We start from the raw sequence: 25,724 nt of genomic DNA on the forward strand, positions 1-25,724 counted from the left end.
CTGATAAGTCAATTAGGCAGGTGAATGAGCTGTGTGTGTGTGTTTGTGTGTGTGTATATATGTCAGTAGCCCACCCTGGTTGAGGTGAAAAAGAAACCTTGCAAAGATTCTGTTTGCCTGGATGTGTCCTGTAAGTAAAAGGGCTGCCCTGAAGTAGTCTGGGAGGAAGCTAGCTGCAGCCTGACAGACACTGACCAGTGGTTCCCCATGGCGAGAGGATGACTGCCTTATTTTTAGCCCCATTCTCCATTATCTTGATGCTTTGTTCTCATAATGGTTATCCCACTCCCATCTGCAGGAACACAAAATAACCCTTTAATGCTTAGAAAGCAGAAAAATGGCCCGGCCTTCTGTAATAAGCCTTGAATTACCTACCCAAGGGTTTTCGTTTCAAGATGTGGAATCTTCAATTATTATGTTCCCATTTAGGAGGAGGATGGAAAGAAAGAGAGAGAAGGGGAGGGAGACAGAGAGAGAGAGAGCGTGTGAGGAAAGGATGAGTCCCCGACACTAATGGCGCCAGAGTGAGGCTTTGTTCACTTGCTACATTTAGCCTGTCCTTCATCATCCACCCTCAGCCTCACAACGCCACAAACGATAAAAGACCTGAAATATAGATTCTCTTTCCCTCTCTCTCTTTATCAGTCTATTTGTGCTCTCTAACTATTCCCGTCTGCCATCATTGACGGACATCTATATTTCAGTCTTCAGCAACAGTGCAAAAGAGAAAAATTCTAATTTAAGTTGCAGCATTTTCTTCCATAGCACACGTTGACAAGATTGTTCCAGTAATTAATTTTAATTGAACCACCAAGAAAGAATATTCTTTTGATTTATGCTATCAAATAACTTGACCAAATTTTTAGGAGCACTGTAAGATTATTTGATCACTTTGTATCTCAAGGCAATCATCTCAAATCAGCTCAACAATAAACACAGTCAATGACACGCACATGACAAACCAGGTTATTGAGGGAAATCATGTTAAGGCTAAACTGCAATAAAGTGGTTAATCTAAAACCCATAGTTACCTGCAGTAATTATAATATACACAGGGAGAGACACATCCCCCCGTATTCAAGTAGGCTTACAATATCCCCCAATATACTGATGAAAAATATAAAACCATGCTACAACAGGCAGCCACGCACTGCCATCTGAAATAATTATTATTAAATGTAGTCATAGTCATAAATAAACGGAAGACATTGCCATCATTATTACTTCTAGTTCTAGTTATGGGATTTGTTCAGGTCTCAATGTGCTGTCTTATTGGAGTAAGGTAACTTTTCATCAATAGAATTTAGACAAATAAATAGAAAAACACACATAGACTGAAATTGTTAATTGTTTTACCCTGAGCTAGGATCATGTGAGTAGCCCTTGTAATGCTAAACATAACAGCAAAACATTTTGTGTCCCATTACTTATTCTTTTATTTTATAGTCTCTTTGCTGTCATCTTACCTTGTCATCTGTTAATGTCATTTTTCTTCTTCATCGGTTGTTTTTACTGTTAGTTAAAGCATCCAAGTCTTTACTCGCCCTGTTGATGTGAATATACTGTATGTAATGTATGGATTTCTATGTGCTTTTGTCTTAGCTCTGCCTTTCAGAGCACTTTGTAAACGTCTATTTTTAAAGGTGCGATATAAATAAAGTAATTATTATTAATAATTATATTATAAAATCATTTAGGATTTTTCTTTTGCAATGCTTTAAAATGGAGGTTACAGCCCTGCTGTCTGGCTAGTACTGTACTATTTCTACCTCTGCAACACTCCTCATGCGGCTGCCCCTGTAAACAATATTACTGGTGTTTTTTCTACGTCTGTCAGTCATGCAGGTTGGTCTTTAAACTAATTCCTGCTAGTGTTTGCACACAGTCAGCAAGCATAAAGAAATCAGAGCCCTTAATCTTTGTATAATATGAACAACAACCTACACAGATTTGAGCATATTCTGTATATTATACGGAAAATGCTCACATCAAATTCTTTGATGCAATATAATCCATCAAAGTAAACATGAAGCTTTAATTAAAGTATATTTGTCTAAGTAACTGTTGTGCCATTCTTGAGTTCTCATACTAAATTGCACATTAGATTGTGCCCTGCTTTCTATCATTCTCCGCAAATTCACAGAAAGAAAGAAGAGGCCCCACCAGGAAAGAATGTCTGGTGCTTTAAAAACCTTACTGTCATGTCTGTGTCTTCTTATTTGGGGCGTCTTTGTCAGCTGGGACAGTACTTCATTTTAATCTGGCTTTTACATTATAATGTTTAAATTCTTAAAGTAATGTAAAACTGATTGGGGGGGGGGGGGGGGGGGGTGCCAGTCAAAAAGAGTGGCAAATCTCTGAAGGACAGTACTATTTCAATTTAATGTCTAAAAGATCAAGAGGGCATGTATAAGGTCCCATATTGAAAAAAGTGAGATTTTCATGTCTTGTTTTATTATAAATCAGATCAAGGTGCTATATAAAGTGTTGAAAATACTTTATATATTTATAAATTTATAAATCAACTTGCACACAGCCCGTATTCACTGACTGGAAACACTACTCAAAACAGACTGGACATTTTCTGAAGGGGAGCTTAAAGAGACAGGTGCTTAGATGGAACGTTTCAAATGGACGGTTTGACAAAAAATATTGTGTTTTTTGAACATTAAAGCATGTAAACAAGTATGAACCTGAAAATTTGCATTATATGGGTCCTTTAAGTCAATGTTTTTTGTTGCTCTGACTGACCTGGTAGCATTAAGATTAAGTTTCTCCTCTGTGTCTTTTAGGAGCTGCTCAAAGTCCAGCTCACTGGAAACCCCTGGAACCAGCAGCTCGACAAAGGCCTGATCTTCAGGAAAATCCCCCGACCACTCCATACTGCTCTGTAGGAGAAAGGAAGAGGAAGAGAGAAAGAGGAAGGCAACCTTACTTTATGAAATTAGAAACACTCCACATGACATGAACCAGTTCATAAAGCAAAATAATGAGAAAGACAGCATTGGTGTCAAGATTAAATCAACAATTTAGGCTGACACCAAATAATAGAGATCTGGAGTGTTGTATTATAACAGCTGTCTGTCAAAGAACTGAACAAACACGCACATTCTGTACACACACACACACACACAAACATAGTCATGTGGACTATAATAATTTGAAATTTCCTCAAACAGGAGTCTTATTAGGAGACACAAATCAATTGCACCTGAAATACCTAAAACAAAAGGAAGCTTATCATCAACAGAAACAGTTCCTTCCAGATCCCCTCCTCTTTCCTCAGACAATCATTTGCAATAGGAGGACCCCTGATCAAAATGCATTGCCTCAGCCTCTAACCATTTCCACCAGACACTACAGTGAGTTAACAAAGCAAAAAAAAGAGCCAAATAAATAAACAATGAGGTGAGATGCTCTTCAGTCGAGGCTTTAAATAAACAACTCATCTCCTTACGTCTGTGCCACAACTGAGCCCCCCCCCCCCCCCCCCCATCCCATCCTGTGGTGCTTAACGCTCATGCTAACAGCCAATCCCACGCTGGTGCCGCGTTGCTGGGTCTGTCATCAACGCGAGTCAAGTGGAAGGTAATGGAGAGTGTCTGTGTCAATTTGGCTTTCTCACACTCCGCCTCTCGCCCCTTCCTCGTCATCTACTCTGATTTTAATAATCCCTGTCAAACTCCAAAGGGCTCCCCACACTCCGCTCCGCTTCTTCGCTGCTGCATACAGTCTATGCCACTCTCCCTGACAGGGCAGACAGGAAGCTCAACATTCATTTAGCCTCCACAAAGGGAGGCCTGTCCAGCTGGACAAATATTATTTTCCTCCGCTGACAGCCTTACCAGTTAAGCTTGTCTTTTATTATTTCTCCCTCTCCTCTTCTCTCTTACTGTTTCCCTCATCATCACACTTCCTCTGCACCACTGTCTGAGAAAGGGTCTATATGCAACCATTGCTGAAAGAGAATACAATTTTAAACCCATGGATTAGGTACTCAACATTGTAATTATTTGGGCTGAGCCAGATAGTGTGTGTGTATGTGATTTTGAATACTGTGTGTGTGTGTGTGTGTGTGTGTGTGTGTGTGTGTGTGTGTGTGTGTGTGTGTGTGTGTGTGTGTGTGTGTGTGTGTGTGTGTGTGTGTGTGTGTCTACAACAACATACTCCTCTTTAAGTGAAAGGCAGGTGGACAGAAGGCCCGAATGTGTACAGTGTATATCTGCTGGGTATCTACCTCCTGGTCTGCCGACATATCATCTGTTATCTTGAGCATGAGTGTGCACATGTAAGTGAGTGTTTGTCAGGATTCTCCTAGCAGCACACAGGGACTCATTAGTACTATACTTTAAATCAACCGGTCTCCATTGTCTTGTCATTAGCTCTTTACAAAGCAGATGTTGGAGAAGCCCCTGTGTGTTTCACAGTGTTGCAACAGGGACAACTGGGCCAGGCGCTGAGACGCTGCCTGCCTGAGACATCCACTCCACAGCTATTAGAAACAGGGAAAGAAAGACAGTAACAGACACACACACACACACACACACACACACACACAAATGCACGCGCACACACACACACACACACACACACACACACACCATCAACCTGCTGCCTGTCTACCCCAGCAAGGCTAACACACAGGCCCATTTACAGTAATGAGTTTGTCCTGAAATATTTAGCAGCACGTCCCCCAGGCCGTCGCTTTAAAGCCACTTAGAGCATGTCAAGTTAAAGTCAACATTATTTTAAAGGAGGTATCTAACAGTCTACTGCAAATGAGACATAATACATTAAATAGGTACATATTCTAAGATCACAATGCTGCTGAGAACTATCTCATGCATGCCCAGGGGGGGAGCATGGCTTCACTGTTACTGTGCAACCATGTCGCCCTGTTACAATGTACAGCCTTTGACTAATTTTCTTCATTACAATAAGTCCTATCTGCTTAGTGATGGGCTTTAGTCTCATCACATGTGAAACAGTGTTAGTTCCGCTCAATTTAGAAGGCACTAAAGTATATTGGTCACTCTTTTCCTTTACTATAGGAAAATATGTGTACATAATATTTTCTTTAAATATGTTGTGTATGACTGTTTAGAAATTGCACTGCAACTACTTAGCTTCATCATAACAAATGCTCATGTGATATGCCTACACCGAGGGAATGAATAATACATTACTTGATCCTAATATTACTTGTCATTTGTGTTTTGCTGAATATTTGTCAGCAGCCAGCAGTATTAAAGTACCCTGAGCAATGAGCCAATTACAACTATTGAAAAACAAGACAATATTGTAACACTGGAGCAGCTCATATTGTGTAGTTTATTGCATCGCAACTGTCACAATTGCAGTAAACTTAAATACTCCTATCCTGAGCATGCATTTATTTTAGGTGAAGTGATGTTGTTGTTTTGTTTGTCGGTATGATAGGCAAGGAAAGTTTATATAGCACAATTTAACAATGAGGTAATTCAAAGTACTTTACATGAAACATAAAAAACATTGGAAAGGAACAAATTTACATTTAAATTGCATAAAGAATGACATTTAAATATATAAAGTGACATTCAAAAAAATGATTCAAAGATAGAGAAATTTCTGAAAAATCATTTTCAGTTGTCAATTAGTTACAGTACAGTGCAAGCAGTTAATAGATTATTATGTTTACTGGAAGAGCCAGTAAACAAAATAACAGAAGTATTTTGAAATAAATTATTTTACAGATAGAATGTAATATTGAAAATTATCCAATATATCAGACCCTTGAGTGAAATCATCTAAATTCTTGTCCAACCAGCAGTCTAAAACCTAAAGGTATTCAATTTACAATAATACAGTATAAAACAGGGGAAAGCATAAAATTATCACTTTTATGATTAGTCAACAATTGATTCATTGTGATTTAGTGATAAAGATAATTAACTTGGTCAACTGACTAACAAATGACCAACTAATAATTTCAGTACTATAGGGCTTAATGCATGATATTCTCTTTTGGTATTTTATTTTAAACATTATATCAGGCCTTTCTAGTATCTTCTGGTACTACATTTTCATTGGGGCTTTTGGCAGTGACCTCACATCCTGAGAGATACATCCAGACCTTCTGTATCAGGTTAACCATTTCTTTCACAGACTGTCAGAAACGGTAAAAAAATGACCATCATAATTTTATTAAAATGTTGAAATTTCTTGTTTTTTTTCCAGCAGCCTAAAATAAAAATGAATTCAACTGAAAACAATATGCCTTGAATAAAGAATCGTCACATACTGGAAGCTGAAGCCAGTGAATATTTGGCATTTCTGTTTCACTTACTAGGTTAGTCATAAGAGAGACAAAATACCAAATATTATTTTTATATACGTCTTGAATGGTTAATTGATTAGTAACAATGCTGCTCATTGTATGAACATTGTATAAACGTTTATTACCATAGTCATCCAGCTATCCGGTATATTCTGGTGTAAACCATAAACATATGTTGATGTAAGCAACACATCAATGAGCGAGTGAGAAAGAGAGAGAGAGAGAGAGAGGGAGACACACACACACACACACACACACACACACACACACACACAATTTTTATATAATATATAATTTTATTTCATCATCTATAAGTTTTTGCTATTTATCATACCTATGAATGGTATTGTTGTTTTGTTTTGCTTTGGCAACACAGGCATTGTGACATTCATGCCAATAAAGCTGAACTGAATTGAGAGAGAGAGAGAGAGAGAGAGAGAGAGAGAGAGAGAGAGAGAGAGAGAGAGAGAGAGAGAGAGAGAGAGAGAGAGAGAGTACCTTTTTTAACCAGGCCCTTTTAGATCGCAGCAGCTCTGCATAACAAAGGATTGACACTATACTTGCTGATTTTGGCAGGTTATTTGTATATTTAAAAAGATGTGGCACCTGTATAACACCTTGATTCAGTGTTACTTTAAAGGGACAACACTGTCTGTGTATCTTACCTGTTACAAGCTGCTTTCGTCTCTCGTTTAATCCATAATAGGCTTGGCAAATATGACCAGCGTCATTTTAGTCACGTATTATTTCCAAGTGTCTACGACAACTAATTTTAGCTACAACACAACGGTAACGTAAACCAGGACAACGTCAGTGCATGTAAGCCACCGCGTAACGTTAGGTTAATATGATGAACTGTTGGTGTGATAGGAGGCTTATCTTTCGCTGTCACTGAAGGTTCATTAATCCGAATTTCTTTTTAACACTGTTTCATACGCAGCTTCACGTTATCGTTATCGATCGATAAAGAATCCCCGATAATCAATCACTGCTGTTATGATATCCAGTTATTGTCGATATTACAGGGGACAGAAAGCGTCCGTGACAACAACCTGGAAGTAGCTCTAGGAAAACTTCCGCTCGCCGGAAGATTCCAACTGACACACAAAAGGGGGCGGGGTCATATTATATGGTGGAGGAAGTATACGTTACTTTAACTAGCAGTAAATACAAGTATATACAACACACTATATAAATGTATCTTTGCATCTTTCCAAACGAATATGTAGTCGTGTAAACGATGCTAATGCGTATTAAGCATACTATTATAAGAAACCTACCCCCCGCTCCAAAATAGTTCGCTATGCCGTGAGGATGTCAACACATGGCGGATGGGCGGTAAACTCGCCGAGGGATATGACAGATATATCTACCTGTTATTACCACTTATGAGCATAGTCGCCATGTATTTGTGTTAAATATATATATTATTCAGACGCAGACACGTACTGGTACACAACACTGCTTACATTATTACTGGAAATCTGTATCAGCAGCACAGTTTTGGCACGCCTGTACGTTACTTATGAGGACTCCCAGTCATCAATGGTCGTCGGTGGTGTGAGGAAAGGTACCAGTGTGGCAAGTAGGGATTGAATGAAGTGAATAGTGAATGAACAAGAACCAGTGCCGATTGTTTGTAATTCAGTCAATCCTAAAACTGTTAAGGTGCCATGTTTGGAGTTTATCAAAACAATGACAAAACGTTTATTAGACCCGCCTGTTTTGTTTGTTGCATACAAACTTGGCCCCGAGCTGTGTAATTAACAAACATATAATTACGTGTCATCGTGTGTAGTTTAGACAATACAAATGCTGCCCCTCCTGTTTTTTTCAACTGTTAACTTGTTGTGAAGGCAAACCAAGTCATCTAGTCTAGCAAGAATTGCAGCATTGTTGTTTATAATGAATGGGTTGTCCTTACTATAGTCTATAGACCTGAATCTGATTTGAACTCATCTCCATTTTCCTGTCAGGATGGCGAGCTGCACACACATTTTCCAGATCTCCGGGATCAAGATCCGTGATAAGAAGAAGGTTCTGGTCCAGAGAATCCGGCAGCTTGGTGGAAAATACATTGGTGGCTCAGTGAGTAGAGATCCCTCAAAAACATTTTAGGGGCAGATGCACTTCAACCAAAGCTGCAAAATATTTAACCAAACTGCAACTTATGATTAGAAGATTAAAAGAAATGGAACTAATGCCCTTCACACCTGAACTAGAGCCCATAGTGATGATAGAAATTGGTTACTAGTCTCACCAACAACCTAGAAAGCTGAACATAGAAAATCTTTGCATTTTGAAGGACCAGCAAATGTTAGTATGTGTATGTACTTGCTGAGTAAAATGTTCAATCACGCAACAACTAAACCCACCACAGGCCTGCAGGTATGTCAGGTATTACATGAAGCCAGACGCTGTTTGTTTCGTTACCAAGCCCGTGTGGTGGCCTTGATCTAGCTTTAAACATTGTGCATTTAAATTGCTTTGCGTTCCTATTGCAGCCACCTCTTGAGTGAAAGCATTTCATTATTTTACAGTACTTACTGTAAATGAGTGAATTAGTCAGACAGCGGTACTGAGCTGCATTCATTCACAGGATCTGAAAGTACTCTAGGTATAATCAGTTATCTGCCATGTGTAGCTAGACATAGGAAAATACTGTGGCTTGTGGTTTTTGTGTTCTTGGTAAACATGCAGAAAAATTTGCCTCTGGCTGACGGCAGTAACTCTTTCTCTCAAGAAACATAGCTCCACTCAGGTACATGTGTTCAAACTGAGGTAGACTGTGCTTGTTTATGTAGTTTATACAATGTATATACTTCTGTAGGTTTTACAGTGTTTTTGACTATGTACTAATTAAATATTACAGCGTTTTAACACACACAAACACACAGTAAACTTTTGAAAAGGAAAGTTAAGTGTTGGATAATTTATGTAAGTTGTCCTGTTTTAATATAAGTCTTAAAATTACAGTCTTATTTGGGAGACCATTTGATATGGTTATTTATTAACTTACGTCATGATGATCACACTGTTATTGTATGAAGAATTCTCTATGTTCAAACAAACTAACTGTAATTACACCCAACAGTGTGTTTACTTTATGTGAGAAGAGTTTTGCCTGCTGTGACACTTTGCAATGACTACCAATTTAATAATTTCATTTTAATTTCAACCATATCACCCCCGCCTCACCTACAGGAATATCTTTTATTAATAACATACAAATGCACATCTGGTCATCTTGTATTTAATATTATATGTTACATGTCACTAGACTGATGCAATGATCCTCTTCTAGGTATACCAGCATGCCAGCACCCATCTCATAATCCCTCAGGTTTTGTCCAGCGAGAAGTTTCTGGCAGCCTGTGCTGCAGGTCAGTCATGATGATTATTATAATTTAAAATGATTCATGTTAAAAAATAATAATGACCTGATCACCCTGTTTATATCAAAATAGCTCATCTAACTGAACTACTTCCAACATTACACTGTAACTCTCCTTTTTTGAAGCTCCAAGACTGACACAACACTAATGTTTTCTCTTTCATTTGATTTTTCTGTTATCATACCCTTTTGCTGCTGCTCCCTCCCCCCACCAGGAAAGTGGGTTGTGACTCCAGACTATGTGCTGGACAGTGCTAAGAATGGTTCCTGGCTCCCAGAGGGACCCTATGAAGTTGCCATTTCCACAGGTGCCACATCTTTCTTCTACCCTGTCAGGCAGTGGAGGGAGAAGGTGGCCAGTGGAAGGCTAGCAGGAGCCTTCCAGGGCTGGAGGGTTCTCCTCATGGTCCAAGAGCCTACCCGTAGGGCCATGTTCAAACGGTGAGGTGTCAAACAAAAATACTTTATTGCCAATCATAACAATCCATCCATGTATGAATAATATATTACAGAATATTATACTAAATAGGTCTACTTTATTCTTTCCCAGGCTCCTAAAAGCAGGTAGGGCCCGAGTATACCCCAGCCCTCTACCCTCTCATGCCTCTGTCACTCATGTCATGGCTAAACCCATCACAGAGGACTCGAAATCCCACAATGCTCCTTGCTACCCTGTAAGCCACATTGTCCAGCACCTCTTTGGAGTAAGTCAAACTAATTTGTTTAAATTATGTAGGCTTAATTGATTATCAGGCTTCACGTTATTCTCATTTCAGTTTAAAATTTTACTTAGGCGGAAACAATTCCACAGCCATCATCGATACTCTTGCTAGCTAGGTAACGTTGCTATCGGTGTTGCTTTAAGTAGGTGTAATAATGCTGTGAAAATCGGCCTGTTTAACATGTTGGTCAATGAGAAACTGCTCTATTGTGCAAACTACTTCTACTGGTCACTCGGAGAACTGCAGTTTTTGGCACTTCCGTATGGGATCAACAGGGAAGTCGCTGTGGTGGGGGCTTGGTCGCGCCGCCGCATGCGTCATCATAACAAAAAACAGCATGGAGGCGACAGCAACGTGTAGGGGACAAAGCAGCAAGGAGGCGCCGTATTCTCGTTTAAACGAGCTTTATAACAAGGTCGGTGAGGATAGGTACGATCTTATTTTTCTTTGCAAACTTTGCCCGCCGGCTTTCATAAAAAAAAAAAATGTTTTAAAAATCCGGACCTCAGTCACATCAACAGCATACCTGAAACGGCACATTGACCTGAAGCACTCGAAAGCCTTTCAAGGAACGGGGGGTAGCGCTGCTTTTAAATGAACGAACGTCAATAGAAGCCAATGTGACACACGGAATTAAATAATCATAAATCAATACATTTGAGAGGTGATTTCCTTTGTCCAGCTTTGTCGTAAGTGTCACACATGTATTTAAACGGGGGGTGGTTAAATTACAGAGAAACGTTTTGTTGTTGTTAACATGGCCTACGTTTATGTTCAAAACGTAATGCGCATTGACACATTTTCACATTCACACAAACTTCTAAAATCACAAGCTAGTTTGGTCAAGCCTAAAACATGTTACTGAACAACCTTTCCATACATTTTCCAGGAGTTAGTCTGTGCCAGTCTGCACTTAGGTTTGGATAACCTAGGCTAAACAGCTCTATACTGACGGGCATTTGTATGATGTGTAGAGAACCACAGACAATATACACAATATATTTTACAAGTAAAGATTTTTATATTTTATTTTATATTTTTACATTTAATATGAAAGATTATTTGGAAAAAGAACAAGACAGGTCTTTACACACAGGAATTGTATAATTTCGGTAAAAATATGTATTGATAATGAACTAGCTACACAATATTAACTATATATACACTTTCTTGCGATATTTACAATATATACACTTTCTTGCAATATTTACAATATATACACTTTATTGTAATATTTACAATATACACATTTGATTGTAATATTTACAACATATTTGATTGCAATATTTACAGTATATACATTTAATTGTAATATTTACAACATATACACTTGATTGCATTATTAAATAATTCCCCCTGGGATTATTAAAGTATTTCTGATTCTGATCAACAATATATACACCTGATTGCAATATTTACAGTATTTAGTATCCTTGCAACAACACTTCTTTACACAGCGAGATGAATACAGTACAGTTATTCGGCAAAAACAAACGTTCATAACATACACGATACATAACAAAATATTTTTTTTTACTATGAAAAGTTATGCCTGTATTCTTTGTTCGTTCGTTACTACAGTCATATGGTGCAAGTCAGGCATCTACACGTGTTCTGACCATCAAAGAAGCGCGGTTGAAATGCCTTGGAACACCGACACAAGATGCCGGCTGTATCGATGCATGCAGAGGGGCAGAGAGGCACTTCTAGTCTTTTTTTTTTTATGTGTGCAAGCAAATAAAAGATCAAACGACTATCAAGACAGATCCTCGACCCAAATCCCATTAATTGCGTCCAGTAGCGGCTCCGTTGTCATCTCCCAGCTGGACAACCTAGTGGTGCCATATATCGAGACCTGCAGCCCTTGAGTAGGATTAATTAGGGGGGTTGCAGCCATCCAAAAAGGTTCCATCAAGAAAAAGTTTGTTTTTAGTAGAATGGTCTTGAAGGTTTTACTATTCATATAACTTGTCTGTTGAACCTGCCTGGTATATTTTCCAGGATTCCAGTATTTCTTTTTAGTATGTACTGAAATGGAATTTGAAATGGAAATTGATTAAAATTGAAAAACATTTGCACCTTAAGGATTACTGTCCTGTTTGTCTTTTTATAATTCCTCATTGAAAAAGACCATTCAAGCAGCAAGTTTTTCCTCATGTTTTTGAGAATATACTGTAGGTGTGAAAGCTGCAGCAGCTACTAGTGTGGACTGAATGGACAGCAGCAAAGCAACAATGTGAAAATGCTGTCCCCTCAATTCTAATGTAAATCCTGGTTGTGTAAGGATTCAAAATTGGATATGAAGATGACATCTGACGCATAGTTTCAGTGTTAAAACTGATAAAACAATTGTTGTCTGGGATTCTATATAGACTGTGGCAATAATTTAGAAAAATAATATCTTGCAGCAACTTTGAAATAAAGAATATGAACTAGTTCATTTTTGTAACTGTGAACGTAGTTAAATAAATAATTATTAACTGAACTGAACTGGTTCATTTTAAAAAATTTGTGAAATGAACTTTGAACCAGTTCAGGTAGAAAGGGAACTTTCCCAACACTAGATTGCTATTACCAACATTGGCAGGCGAGGAAAAAAACAGCCAAATCGCATATTTCCCTAAAAACAATTTGGCAGATTACATATTTATTGTAGTTGTAAAACAGCATCTTTCTTCTATTAACCTATTTAACTTGAAAATGGGTCCACCACATAGACTGTATAATGAACCGCAGAAAGTATCCGACAACAATATCTTTACCTGAACATAGACTCACACACCACAGAGTTGGTAGGATAACACAACTTTGTTTTCATATCAGAGATTAGGTGAGGTGGAGATGCCTATGGAAGACAAGGAGTGCAAGACAGGGAGAAACAGCACTGGGTTGCAGGTAGGTATGCAGGGGTGTTGTTTCAGCAAAAGGCAAGGTGACATGCCGTCAGGGACCTGCTATGCTATTAAAAAATCTTTTAACAGACATATAGCTCTCTCTCTCTCCCTCTCTCTCACACACAAACAACGACATTTCCCAGTGACTGGCGTTCACATAAAATGCACAATTTTGAGAGAGCAGTGATAACGACTTTCATTGTATATTTTTGGCGCATATTTCAACACCATCGACAGAGAGTTAAGGTTTAATTAAACTACAATTGGTTCAAACATAATCATTTCTAGTAGGTAATTGAAGGGTGTTCAAAACCAGTGGTGAAGGAAGTACCAAAAGATATTCAGCAGAATGTTCCCTGTCAATGTTTTACTAATATAGATGATGTTTTGGATAAATATTCCTGCGGCATTAATGTGTCTCTTAGAACCCCCACCTTAAAATTCAACATGGCTGCCCCCTGCATTAACGGTAGTTAAAGCTGCTGGAATACACTTTTTATTAGCACTTTTCTTCGTTGTATCTCATTAAATCAATTGTACACAGGGCTGTCCATCTATCTGTGAACTTGTTGCTACAGTGTTTGTACATGTAAAATACCGTGTAATGCAAGATCAACTGGTATTGCAGTGGCTAACCCGGCAGAACTCCTCCCACCCTGTTAAATATAATGGTTTTCCAACTTGGGAGCCCAACCAACTAGGGTGTGACTTCATTCCATATTGTGAGAGGCCGCAGAACATATTGTGAGGTATTGCCAAAGTATTGTAATGTGAAACATATAGCGAGGTAACGCCAAGTAATCCTCCAAAATATTTCTCTGTGCCCCTTCGGGCTCTGTACTTTCTACCAATAAACATGCAAAAAAGAGAAATAAATAAATAAATATAAAAAGAATACATGTAACGTTAGTTTTAGTTTGCTCCAAGGTTGTTGGCTCTAAATTACTGTTATGGATTATGGTGCGTTCCAGTTGTACTCGGAAGTCGTGATTTCTGAGTTCCGAGTCGGAACGTTCAACTGGAACGATCCTCGAGCTTGGATTTGGACATTTGAAGATGGCTGACCCGGTTGTAAACAGTAAAGAAGCTCAATTTTTCATGTGTATATGAGAACTACAAAGCAGGCCGTGCTAACAACGGCAAACCGTAGCCTGGTAGTTTCAGACAGTGTTTTTCTCGACTTTGTAACTGAAATGCTTATAACTCGGGTGTGACGTCATTCCCAGCTCCGACTTCAGTTCCGAGGTAAATGGAACGCACCATTAGTCAAACTGGCTACGGTGGCTGGGTGGATCTTTGCTTTGCTTCTGATTGGTTGCTCACATCTGTTACTTTTAGTTGCACCAAAGCTTTTTAAAATGTCTAAAAATGCCATTTTTTCAGAGCCATTGTGCAGATATGAAGTTCAACATAGCAGATGATCGTGCAGCAGAGATGAAGGACGTGGACTTCTCAAAGCTGGAGATGGAGCTCAGGGACTACATCATCAAACAGGAGGTGTGTATTTGTTTCTGTGTATGTGAAAGCATGTCTCAGAGACGCACTGAAGTGTAGTTTCTAGTCATATAAGAAGCTCTTGGTTGGTCTACATTCTGTTTACTTGAATGATTTCTATCCCCCCCTGTGTTGTATGAATTTGACATTGTCAATGTGGTCTTTTGCTATAGGGCCGGCCGAGACTGTGCTTCCTTGAATTTCTGGGTTACCATGACCCGTACCGCCCACAGTCCCAGGTAGACTTGTGCATAACCACCTGCCTCCTCCACCCCTGATCACTACCATACATCTCTAAAATAACTATGTCTTTCATCAAGGAGATAAGGTCATTCAATTTCCTTTATGTCATACATTCAATGGAAAGTGACATCTAGAGCAAGGGCGCATCATACTCAGGTCACCAATTTAACCACCGCTGCCAGCAGATCTTAGAGTTTTGATTGGCAGGCCTATTAACAATACTCTCCACTGTCCTGTCCATACCTTACCCAAGTGGATCTCCATCAGATTGCTATTATAAGTGCTTGTGTCTTTTGATTCTGTACTTTCTGAATCCATATGCTATTTGCCAGTAACAGACAGTCAGAAATGACCTCCAGGAACTTTTGATGCCCATTTACTTCCTATTTCCATTACCCTTCTGCCCTCCTTTTTCTGCTGTCCATCTCTTTAGGTGCAGTGTTTTCTCCTCCTTTCCATATACCGCTTACGTTTGGTCATTGTTCTTTCATTCCTCCAGGCTACAGAAACGGACTTTAGCAATGTTGGGAGTATGATAGAGTGCGGCCTCTTCTTTGACGCCTTGGACTCGATCAGAAGTGCTGTGTTCCCAGGTCTGCTGCCACCAGCGCCATACCTGGTCTCCCTCTTAGAATACGCACAGCAGGTAGGACCGGAATTACCCGCATGTGGAAATCCCCTGTCTGCTGCTGCATGAGCCTCAGGGCTGCATGAAAATTTAACCTGTTTCATTACAATTTTAGATTTTTTTGTAGCTGCCTTCTTGCCTTTTTCACCCCTGTCATTGAACTACACAATCATTTGACATTTTCACTGCACATCCAAATATCCAAACCTCTCAAAAATCAATTGTCTGTTCATTATGTCACAGGGTAATGCCACATCTGTCTTTCTGAGGAATTTCCAGCAGGTCATGTATAACCTGCTCATTACCAACCCTCCCTGGCTGGCTCCCAGCACAGTGAAAAAATATTTTACCCAGGTGTTGCAGTGTCCTCGGTGTAAGACAGGTCTGTGGCCTTTTCTAGAGACAGCCATCAGGTAAACCACATAAGACTTGAGATTTCTTGTCAAATTATCCTATTTGTACTGTATATGTTAGGAAACTGATACGTGCACAAGTAAAGTAACATACAGTACATAAAGTAACCACATTATGTAATTAACAGCATTCTTGACATTTATTGAAAATGTGATGAAAATAATTTTCTCACATATTTAATGTTTCTCTTGTGTGTTTTCCTTCAGTTACTGCCTGTCCAGTGAGGTCACTTGTCACCCGCTCCCTGGACCAGCTCTGCCAACTCTGTTACATTTCCATAGTGACCTCCTGGCATTTTTCCTGAAGCTCTTCCAGGGGGAACTCCACTCTGTCACCGCGGGGTAACAACTTCGATATATACAGTGTGGGAGATAGGGCAGGTCTTTTTCTTCTTTCTGTTCATCAACAAAGCTCCTAATCCTTCTTGCATGGGCAGAGTTGGGGACGGATTTTCCTGTGTGCTGCAGCATAGAGGCGTTTGCACAAATTTTTAGGATTTAAGAACAAGACTTGAATTAAACCAGATTTATAGTAGTATTTTTTTGTATTTTTCAGTTTGCACTTGTTCACACAGTTCTTACATTACATTACATTACATTACATTTGAAGGGCTTATCCTTCTTTCCTTCTTCATTCACCCTTGCCTTTCTCTGGCTCAGGGATTTTGTGCAGCCTGAGGAAACAGGAGTCTCTCAGGCTTCAGCATCAAGATCTTTGCTGTATGGAACCTTCTGGACTGTGTGGGAGCGCGCTACGCTATTGTCCCGAGCTGTGAAACAACTAACCCAGCTCTTGGTACGGGCTGTACGTGAGGTAAATCCTGTGGAACCCATGCGTTGTTATTGTCATTGGATGATGCATTAGATTTGTGATGGGATCAGAAAAACAAAGTTACTCCTATTATTGGAGCTTGCTAACACCATACTGTGATCTAAGGACTACGCTGAGACGGATGAGAAGCAGAAGCTGCATTTGGCGGACACCCTGCTGGACCTCCTGTCTGTGTTGGTGGAGTTTTGGTGTCAGCAGCACTTCAAACTGAACCAGAACCTGGTAGAAAAGGGCCTGAAAGACCTAGCAGAGCATTTTGCTGTTATCAGCCAGGGTAATAAAAATTTAAGAAGCTTTAGATTCATACATGTGTTTTGTTGGTTTGACGGCCTGGGGGGCGTGCTGCTAAATTTTTCAGGACAAACTCATTACAGTAAATGGGCCTGTGTATTAGCCTAGCTGGGGTAGACAGGCAGCAGGTTAATGTGTGTGTACCTCTGCTTTGTCCTGTAGATGTGTCTCTGGTGGTCCTGGCGGAGCAGCTGGTTGTCAGGATTCGCTCTACCAGACTTAAGTTGGTGATGGTGGATGCTATATTCAAGAATGTTTGCTGCAGAAATGGATTCACAGTTGGGGATGAACCCCTCTCTCTAAAGAAAATGGTGTGTGTTTGTTTCTTTTTCGTCACTCAATTCACATTTTCCGTTTCTCACTCACAGGAAACCTCATTTAAGTAATTTTACTGTTTTAATTTTGCCATTGACAGGCTTTGTCATAATTTAAGGCATTGTACCTCTTAATTGTGTGAATCACAACTGTTAAGTTGGCCCCAATTTTCAGATCTTGTACTGGGAAGAATCACTTTGCTTTTTAAAATGATTTTGGCCAACATAAGTTTGTGCAAGATCTTAAAATTCTGACAAAACTACACACAAAGCAATGTTTATAAAAATACAGCAAACAAGGAAGTACAGTAATTGTAAAAGAACTAACTACATAACTGATTTAAAACTTTTCTGATAAATACACCACTTTTAATTATTCTGTTTCCTCTGTGCGTTTGTGTTGCATTGGTTAACCTGGCAGTTGAACATTGATAAAGATGACATTACAGTTCTTGGCTAGAGAGACAAAGAAGGCCGACGTGAACCCGTCATATTACCTTGCAGTATCTGGCTTTCTCAGTTGCGGTTTATATCCTTTTGCCTCCTCAGTCTCCTAAAGACACACAAAAATCCACTTGTAGTGTAAAGGCAATGTCCATTATGTGTCTGTGTGACTCCTGACAGGTGCTGTCCTACCTGCCTGCTTTGGGATATTTAGCACAAAGTCCCACCAGTGCTTGCCTTAGGACCAGGACCATCTCCCACAGCTGCACCAGCCGCAGGTCAGTTACACACAGCTGTATGTCTCTACTACTGTTAGTCTCTTAGATTATATTTTCATAAGAGCCTGAGGCAGAGCATGTGGGGACATACATGCAGAGGGGTGGCTGCACATCGCCAATAGTTTAGTGTTAATAACTTCATACATTTTATAACAACTTGAACATTTTTTCACCCCGTAGCTGCTTTCTCATCATAGTGTCTTGTACTAGACTAAAAGTAAATTTACTTATGTTAAAGATCAGCCTGTGAATGTCCAATGGCAGTGTGTGAAGATCACACTCTCTCTTGTAACGGATTCTTCCTGTAGGTGGTCAGAAAAACACTTCCATTTAGATAAGGAGAAAAAAAACTTAATTGTTTGCACATTCCCAATTGTTTAAACCCATTTTTAAGACTGTGTCAAATACAGTCATTACTTTCTCTGTCATTGTGGTTTGTTGCTCCCCCAAAAGTGTCTTTCAGGCATAATGCATATTTAAGAAAAAAAGGGTGTTAAACAGCATACATGTTGCTGGTCAGATGTCTCTCTGGCTGTGTAATAAACTCACCACTTTCTGTTATCCCATCAAATTAGCTGCATCTGTCTTTCATTTATTTTTAAATCTTTTTTTATTGGCTTGTTTGTGTCTAAAATAGAGAGAGAGAGAGAATGTGAATGGACTGAGGGAAAGCTGGAGAGAGGCAAATGGAGGTCAGATGGAGCGTGAGGAGTTGGCATGTGATGGGTCATGCCCAGGTCTGATCCTATCAGTGTGTGCTGGCTGACAGGAGGGCTGCAAAGGGAGGTTAGACCCCCTTCCCCACATCCACACACAAACACACACACGCAGTGTTGAGTCTGATTTGGATAGGAAGCCGACAGATAGACAGACTAGGATATCCCATCAGGCCTTTGCGTCTTCCCTTACCACCACCAGTTCTCATCCCCCACCCCCTTTCTTCACCTCTCTTGATCTACCCTTGCATACTTAATACCTCTCTGAATCCAATCACACACACACACACACACACACTCACACACTCTCCATACTTGGTATCAGACATCTGCTGCCCCACCAGCAGGTAGTTGGCCTGGAGAAGGGCAGGAGCCACCAGGGAGCAGGTTCATGTAAAGGCTACCGGGTCCATGTGTCGACCCTATCCCCCCTTTCCCTCCATCGTTGCTTTCTACTTTCTCTGCTTTCCCCACTGTTTCAATTGGTGTAGTTTGTTTTGACACAGATGTGCGAGGAACTAAATCAAACAAGGAAGGCAATCTGTGCTGATGAGATTAAGAAATGCCAAAGGGCGTGTAAAAATCATTTGACCCTGAAAGACAAAATTATATCAAAATGACAATAAGCCTGACAACGCCTGTGAGGATTCGAGAACAAAAACTGAAAGAGAAATCCTGTTTGCTCATTTTGTCATACTTGAATTCAGGATATTATACATATTCTTTCAGTGATGTTGATACTCTTAACCAATTAATACATGTTCTGTTAAAGCATTTATGACACTGACACACTCGTCAATCTCTAAGCATTTTCAATATAATTATATAAGTTACAGAAGGACCCAGGATGAGGGTTGATAAAGGTCAAAGGCAGGAATCAGCAAACACTGTGTTGAGACGGTATGGGAGAAAAAACAAAAAACACTTACTGTATGCCCAAACAATAGCTGACACTGAAAAGCACAGTACTAGGCAAACGTTAACTTGTGTGTAAGCAGGATGTTTTTTGCATTTTTTTAAATATATATAACGTGTAACAACAATGTGCAGATAAAAGATGGTACTAAGGCAAGCTGGTAGGTACAATTGTGAGAGATCACAAAGTCACTACTGAAGAACTCAGCTGAATCCTGTAAATCGAGACACTAAGGAGGATTAATTGGTCCACGATGGAGTTGCTAAGCTGGTCAATGAATGCGAATGACAGAGTGTTCTCAATAAGGCGTGTAGGTTCTGGTGAACCTACATGCCCGGACGTAACCTTCCTGACCAGTTACATCATGGATGGATGGGAAAGTGGAGAGTCATGTGCCTTGTCGCATGGACGTGGAGAATATCAAAGATGTGTACATATTCACGTTCATGACAATTGGGATGCTCACATTGGGATGTGGAATGTTCATGCAACTTCTGAAGCTAAGAAAGATCGCAGCTGAGCAGACCAGTGTGAGGACGGACCTTGCGACAGCTCGGGGAGCTGTGGTTGGGATGCTCTGACATCTGAGCAATTCGCGAGTACGTGGCAAGGATGCGAGTGGATGTAGCCACAACTCGGGAGGATATGGCGAAGCTAAGTGCGGCGAAAGCTGCAGAAGAGATGGAGAAATAAAAGAAAAAACGTCAGAAATGGGCTCTCACACCATCCCAGCTAATAATCAAATCACTTAAATGATCTCTGTCAATTGGTCAACTTTGTGACCTTGTGACATGCCTGCTAACAAGACGAGACTGTTGTTCAGTCATGACGGACTTATACTTATACTTGTACTTTTTGACTATCTAGAGCTAGACTGCAGCTCTGATTACTCCCTGCTGTTGAAACATGTTATGTCAAATGTTACAAGAAAAATAGTATGATGAAGATGATGCATTCTGTAGGTAATGGGGGCGGGACTAGATAAGCTTCTGCTCCTTCCGCATTCCCTCTCGGTCGTGTGAATTGTATGATTTAAACCAAGATAATGTGGGATGATGATTGATCTGACATGCCTAAAATAAACAAATAAATAAGTTGTTGTAGACTAATTGTAATATTTTGTATGTGAAATTAACTATATTTATCATTCTGCCACTTGCCAGGAATTCATAGTCCTTAACAGGATAAGACAATGTGAGATTTTGGTTTCAATAGAGGAAGTATTCATTTTACATAATTTCAGTCCGGTTTTATCTGCCTTTTCAAACTGTCTGTAGAACACAAGACAAAATCCGGGCAAGATTGTTGGTATTGGATTCATGAAAAGAGCAGGGGCAGGTCATAAAGGTTGAGAGGATCCACACGACCCCTTTATCTTTCATTTCTGGCTGTTAGAACGCATTAGGCTGTTTTACTCTGACTTGAGGCTGCTGTGATGTGTGAGATTGCACGTGTGCTTCTTCTGCACCAGCAGACAGGCTGGCATCAGGGCACACGTCCAAGCAATACTAAGCTGACAGGCCGGCTGATTGACCGACTGTAAAGATGGCTGTTTGACTTGCTGGCTGGCGATGGCAGTGAATGCTGTTAGCAGAAGGGAAGCTGTAATTAAACATTTTTCACCTGCTGGCTTAATCAAGCTGCGTATTGCTGTTTTCAAATAATTGAAATTAATTACTTTTTTACATATCTTCTGAGCAGATCTACATATAGTCAATATCATCTGGATTTAAGAAAAAATCTGTAACTAAATCAACTTTACTAATGTTTCAAAGATGGGGATAGCTATTAGCAGCGTAGGCGCATGGGTTTGACATTGTTTTGCAATGCCTAACTGTCAGAAAAAACATGCTGCCATTTATTAAATTAATTGATAAGCTCGGAGGCATCTGATTCCATCCATCCATCTTCAACCACTTGTCCCTATTGGGGTCGCGGGGGGGCTGGAGCCGATCCCAGCTGACGTCAGGCGTGAGGCAGGGTACACCCTGCCCAGGACGCCAGTCTATCACAGGGCACGGAGACAAACAAAGACGGACAACTACTCACAGGCAATTTAGAGTCACCAATTAACCTAACACGTGCATGTCTTTGGACTGTGGGAGGAAGCCCGAGAACCGGGAGAGAACCCATGCAGACACAGGGAGAACATGCAAACACACAGAAAGGCCCCAGCCCGGATTCAAAACAGCAACCCTCTTGCGGTGAGGCGACAGTGCTAACCACCACCCCACAGTGCCGCCTGAAGCATCTGATTCCAATAACGATTTGATACTCTCAATTCCCATCCCCAGGGAGGGCTCAAGCAGCAACTTCTGGTGCTGAAAAATGAAGCCAAAGGGGACGTGTCATAAATGGCAGTTCCTTGAATGGCCACTTGAGGCTCCATAACAGAGTCAATCTCCATAGACCCCCATATTATAATGTCCAACTGTACAGTAGAAATAAACGTGTTTACAACCTCGTACAAAAACTTGTTTGGGTCTCTATAGCTGATTTCCCCGTTCATAACAACTTTTAACTCAACCTTTTAAAATTATATGAAGGCTTAAAGTTACGCATAATTAAGGGTCTGCCACTTTGAGTGACAGGTAGGTGTTTCGAAGGTAACTGGCATAGACTTGGCTTCATTCAGCCCACCTCAGCCCCATCCACGCTCCACCTCTTTGCCCATTTTTGGATTTGCCAGGAGTTAGGAGCCATCAGGCACTGCCAAGATCGCGACAGTCAGAGCTTCCCACTTTGAGCTTCATTTGGACTCTTCACATACCTGTGGGTGACTTTACAGAGACTACATCCATATTACCATGGTCTTCTATGGGACAGATAAAAGGAACATGTGAAAAACTTTTATGCATGACATGTGTCTTGCTGTGGTATTCGACATGCACTTCTCGATTACTCTCATTATGAATCACAAGTTTCTTGAAAGTTGGCCCCCAAGGGCAGTCGCTGCCTCAGGCCCAGATTTGATAGCTGGCCCACTGACAGCATGCTGGTTTCTTAAAGTAGACCATGAGGGAAGGAGAGACTCAGGCCTATACAAGCCAAGTACTGTCAACCTGTACTGCTGCAAGCCTATATGGACAGGGGACACTTTAGTGAAGTGCTTTGATATGAGAAGTGGTACGTCCTTATACCAGACACTCTTATGGACTCTTTCTCTCTCTCTCTCTCTCTCTCCCTCTCTCTCCCTCTCTCTCTCACACACACACACACACGCACACAAACACACACACACATACACATACACACATAGAGCTCGTCTCATCTCTTCTCAGCCTTGTCCCTGCTAATAACAAGCAACGTGACAGGACGTGTGTTTCCTCCTCACTGCTGGAAGCTCCTTCCTGGCTTCTGAACAAGCCAATTACCAGGGAACAAGCCTCTTCCCTGTAATACGGATGGCACACCGCTTCAATGCAGCGCACGCGCACGTGCACAGACGTATACACTCCAGACACCTGTCAGCTTCATGCAGGCAGATCTCCCATACCCACTCACAGGACTAGTGACAGCCCACAGCTATTAGCACGCCACTACTTTGAAGAGGCTTCACTTTCTTTTACTAGTTATTCCTCCTAATGTGCTTGCTCACATCGAATTCTCCGTCTCTGTGTTTGAGGCGTTAAGTGGAAGGAAAAGTGCTTTGGAGATGGGAATGGAGGACTGGGTGTGTGAAGTGTGTGTGTGGCCAACACAGTAGGGGTTTGACAGATATTGTCAGATTTCATATAAAATGATACAACGCCACGAGGGATTCATTTGCTAATGGCACTTTTCACAGTACAGTGATGCCCGTTCCACTTTCTGTAGCGCTAGGTCCCCTCACTGTCATGCTAAAATGGTCGGTCATTGAAACTTTTGACTTGTTTATGTAAATCATGGGTAATCTCTTATTGAATAAGGTTTAGCACATCCATGTATATTTTCTCATTACCCCCTTTGACCATGTCCTTTGTCTCCATGCAGTCCTCAGAGCTCTTCGGTGAATGAAAGGAGCCCAGAGCAAGAGAACCTCCCCAGAGGTTTGAACAGAGTCAATGCAGCAGGTACAGCGCACACATATGCACATACACACACACACACACACACACAGCGCTGCCTGATAATAGTGCTGCACATTTGCAAGGAGCGGACTTTTAATGGACTGATGCACTGCACTAGGTCATCAGTAAAGAGGGACATCATAGCTCTGTCATCACTTTCGGTTTAATGAAGAGCACATAATGTATGAACAGAGTGATTGATTTGCGTCGGACCACGCTTCCATCTAGTCAGCTGTAAAGGCAACTCGACTGCATAATCCGACCCGTTGTGTATGTTTGGAAGCAGATATTGGGCCGTATTACGCCTCCTCCTCCGCTTGTTCCATTCGCATTGAAATTCAACACTGTGCTCGTTGTTTTGTTTTGCTTTTTCCTCATGTCTTATTCACCTTTAAAAAAAAAAGTAATAGATAAATAAATAAATGGCACGGACAGAAATAATGGCTTCCTCACACAAAACAATAACAAATATTACTACGCACAATGCGCCTCAGATCTCCATTTTAGGGATATTAAATGCAGCAATTAGGGGAGTGCTGCAGATATACAGTGGCTGCATTAGTGGAACTTCCTGCAATTAAAGGCATGGCACTCTGTGTGAACTCCTAAAGGTGTCAGAGCTCATATCTCCCCCCTCCACCTGATCAGAAAGGCCCTGCGCGTTAAGGAGTGGGGGAGGGAATGTTGAGGCAGGAGACTCAAGGCTGTTGGCATGTGTTGTTTTTCCACTACGTGATCTCTATACCGATGCGGTCGGCATTAATTTTTGATGAACCATCGGCACAGCATCCTCCCCTCTCGCCCTCTCATCCCATTCTCTCTTTCTCCCATCCTCTCTTTCTCTCACAGGCTTTCTCACCCACATATGTAAGCTTGCTTTCTGGTATGCTCCCTTTTTTTGCTTTGGAGCATCTGTCTCGCCTCCTGGAACCTCAGTATCTTTGTCAAAGTAGCTGAAAGGGGTTGAGGGATTTGGGATGAACTTTTTTATCACTGTATTTGCCTCTGTAGGCTCAGCAGAGATTTCAATCTAAATCAGCCTAAATATACTGTATGTATATTGTCAAACAACAACAAGCAACAAGAACTGCTATGTGTCTTTCATTGCTTTATGTTTGCTTTTAGCTTCATGTTATCCTGAAACAAACTATTAAAGTCAAAATTCTGGTGGCATAGTTCAAAAGCATTACAGGCAACTCTATCCGTCAATGAGAAATGACTATGTAACTGTTGGTGCGTTAAATAAAGTGTAATTCTTCTTCTTTAGAATACATTTAACATAGTCAAGGCTTACGGCATACTCTCTGTTAGTTTGGTAAAAGGTCCAAGTTGTCCAACTCAACTTGATGCAGATGCAACAACTTATGCCTTTTTTTATACATATAAGTACCGATACATAGAGTTTGGTTACCTTGTGTAATTCTCCTCTTAAACCTGATTGGAGGCCTAATTTGCCCTAGCATACAGTAATCAGGTTCAGGTTGGGCGAGAGGTGGTGCAGATTGGGCAATGCAATTTTATTTGGCTCATCTATTTTATGATCTGTTTTTCTAACCAGTGTTTTTATGGTGAATATTGATTTGTACCTGTGCCTCATCAATTGCAACATTCCTACTGCACCTGTATATGCCATCTGTAAGGAATATGTTTGTACCATATGGTAACAGAAAGATGGCAGAGGCAAAACATTTTTGTGAGATGCTTTCACATTACATATATTTACTTTTGCATTTATTCATTTGGCAGACAATGCAATGCACAATCCAAGCCACAGAGGATT

The 25,724-nt window shown here is 40.5% G+C and overlaps 2 protein-coding genes across 2 annotated transcripts in view; one reads left to right on the forward strand and one right to left on the reverse strand.

Annotated features, from left to right (window-relative positions):
• Positions 1-7,110, reverse strand: part of kiaa0825 (KIAA0825 ortholog) — a gene marked incomplete at its 3' end in the record, with an annotated part of 123,142 nt that extends 116,032 nt beyond the window's left edge. The window contains exons 1-2 of the mRNA XM_083911663.1: positions 6,982-7,110; positions 2,752-2,888 (exon numbers count right to left, since the gene is read on the reverse strand). Coding sequence (XP_083767789.1) covers positions 2,752-2,882 — 131 coding nt within the window. The 5' untranslated portion in view covers positions 2,883-2,888; positions 6,982-7,110. The remainder of the gene's footprint in view (positions 1-2,751; positions 2,889-6,981) is intronic.
• A 640-nt stretch (positions 7,111-7,750) lies between these two features.
• Positions 7,751-25,724, forward strand: part of slf1 (SMC5-SMC6 complex localization factor 1) — a 39,351-nt gene continuing 21,377 nt past the window's right edge. The window contains exons 1-16 of the mRNA XM_083912423.1: positions 7,751-7,886; positions 8,293-8,404; positions 9,621-9,699; positions 9,926-10,151; positions 10,261-10,414; positions 13,256-13,327; positions 14,710-14,823; positions 14,994-15,059; positions 15,563-15,709; positions 15,935-16,104; positions 16,312-16,446; positions 16,765-16,918; positions 17,042-17,210; positions 17,390-17,538; positions 18,166-18,263; positions 23,868-23,947. Of these exons, the coding sequence (XP_083768549.1) occupies positions 8,294-8,404; positions 9,621-9,699; positions 9,926-10,151; positions 10,261-10,414; positions 13,256-13,327; positions 14,710-14,823; positions 14,994-15,059; positions 15,563-15,709; positions 15,935-16,104; positions 16,312-16,446; positions 16,765-16,918; positions 17,042-17,210; positions 17,390-17,538; positions 18,166-18,263; positions 23,868-23,947 (1,924 nt within the window). The 5' untranslated portion in view covers positions 7,751-7,886; position 8,293. The remainder of the gene's footprint in view (positions 7,887-8,292; positions 8,405-9,620; positions 9,700-9,925; positions 10,152-10,260; positions 10,415-13,255; positions 13,328-14,709; positions 14,824-14,993; positions 15,060-15,562; positions 15,710-15,934; positions 16,105-16,311; positions 16,447-16,764; positions 16,919-17,041; positions 17,211-17,389; positions 17,539-18,165; positions 18,264-23,867; positions 23,948-25,724) is intronic.

This window comes from Echiichthys vipera (genome assembly GCF_963691815.1).
Source record: "Echiichthys vipera genome assembly, chromosome: 4".
Classification (NCBI taxonomy): domain Eukaryota; kingdom Metazoa; phylum Chordata; class Actinopteri; order Perciformes; family Trachinidae; genus Echiichthys; species Echiichthys vipera.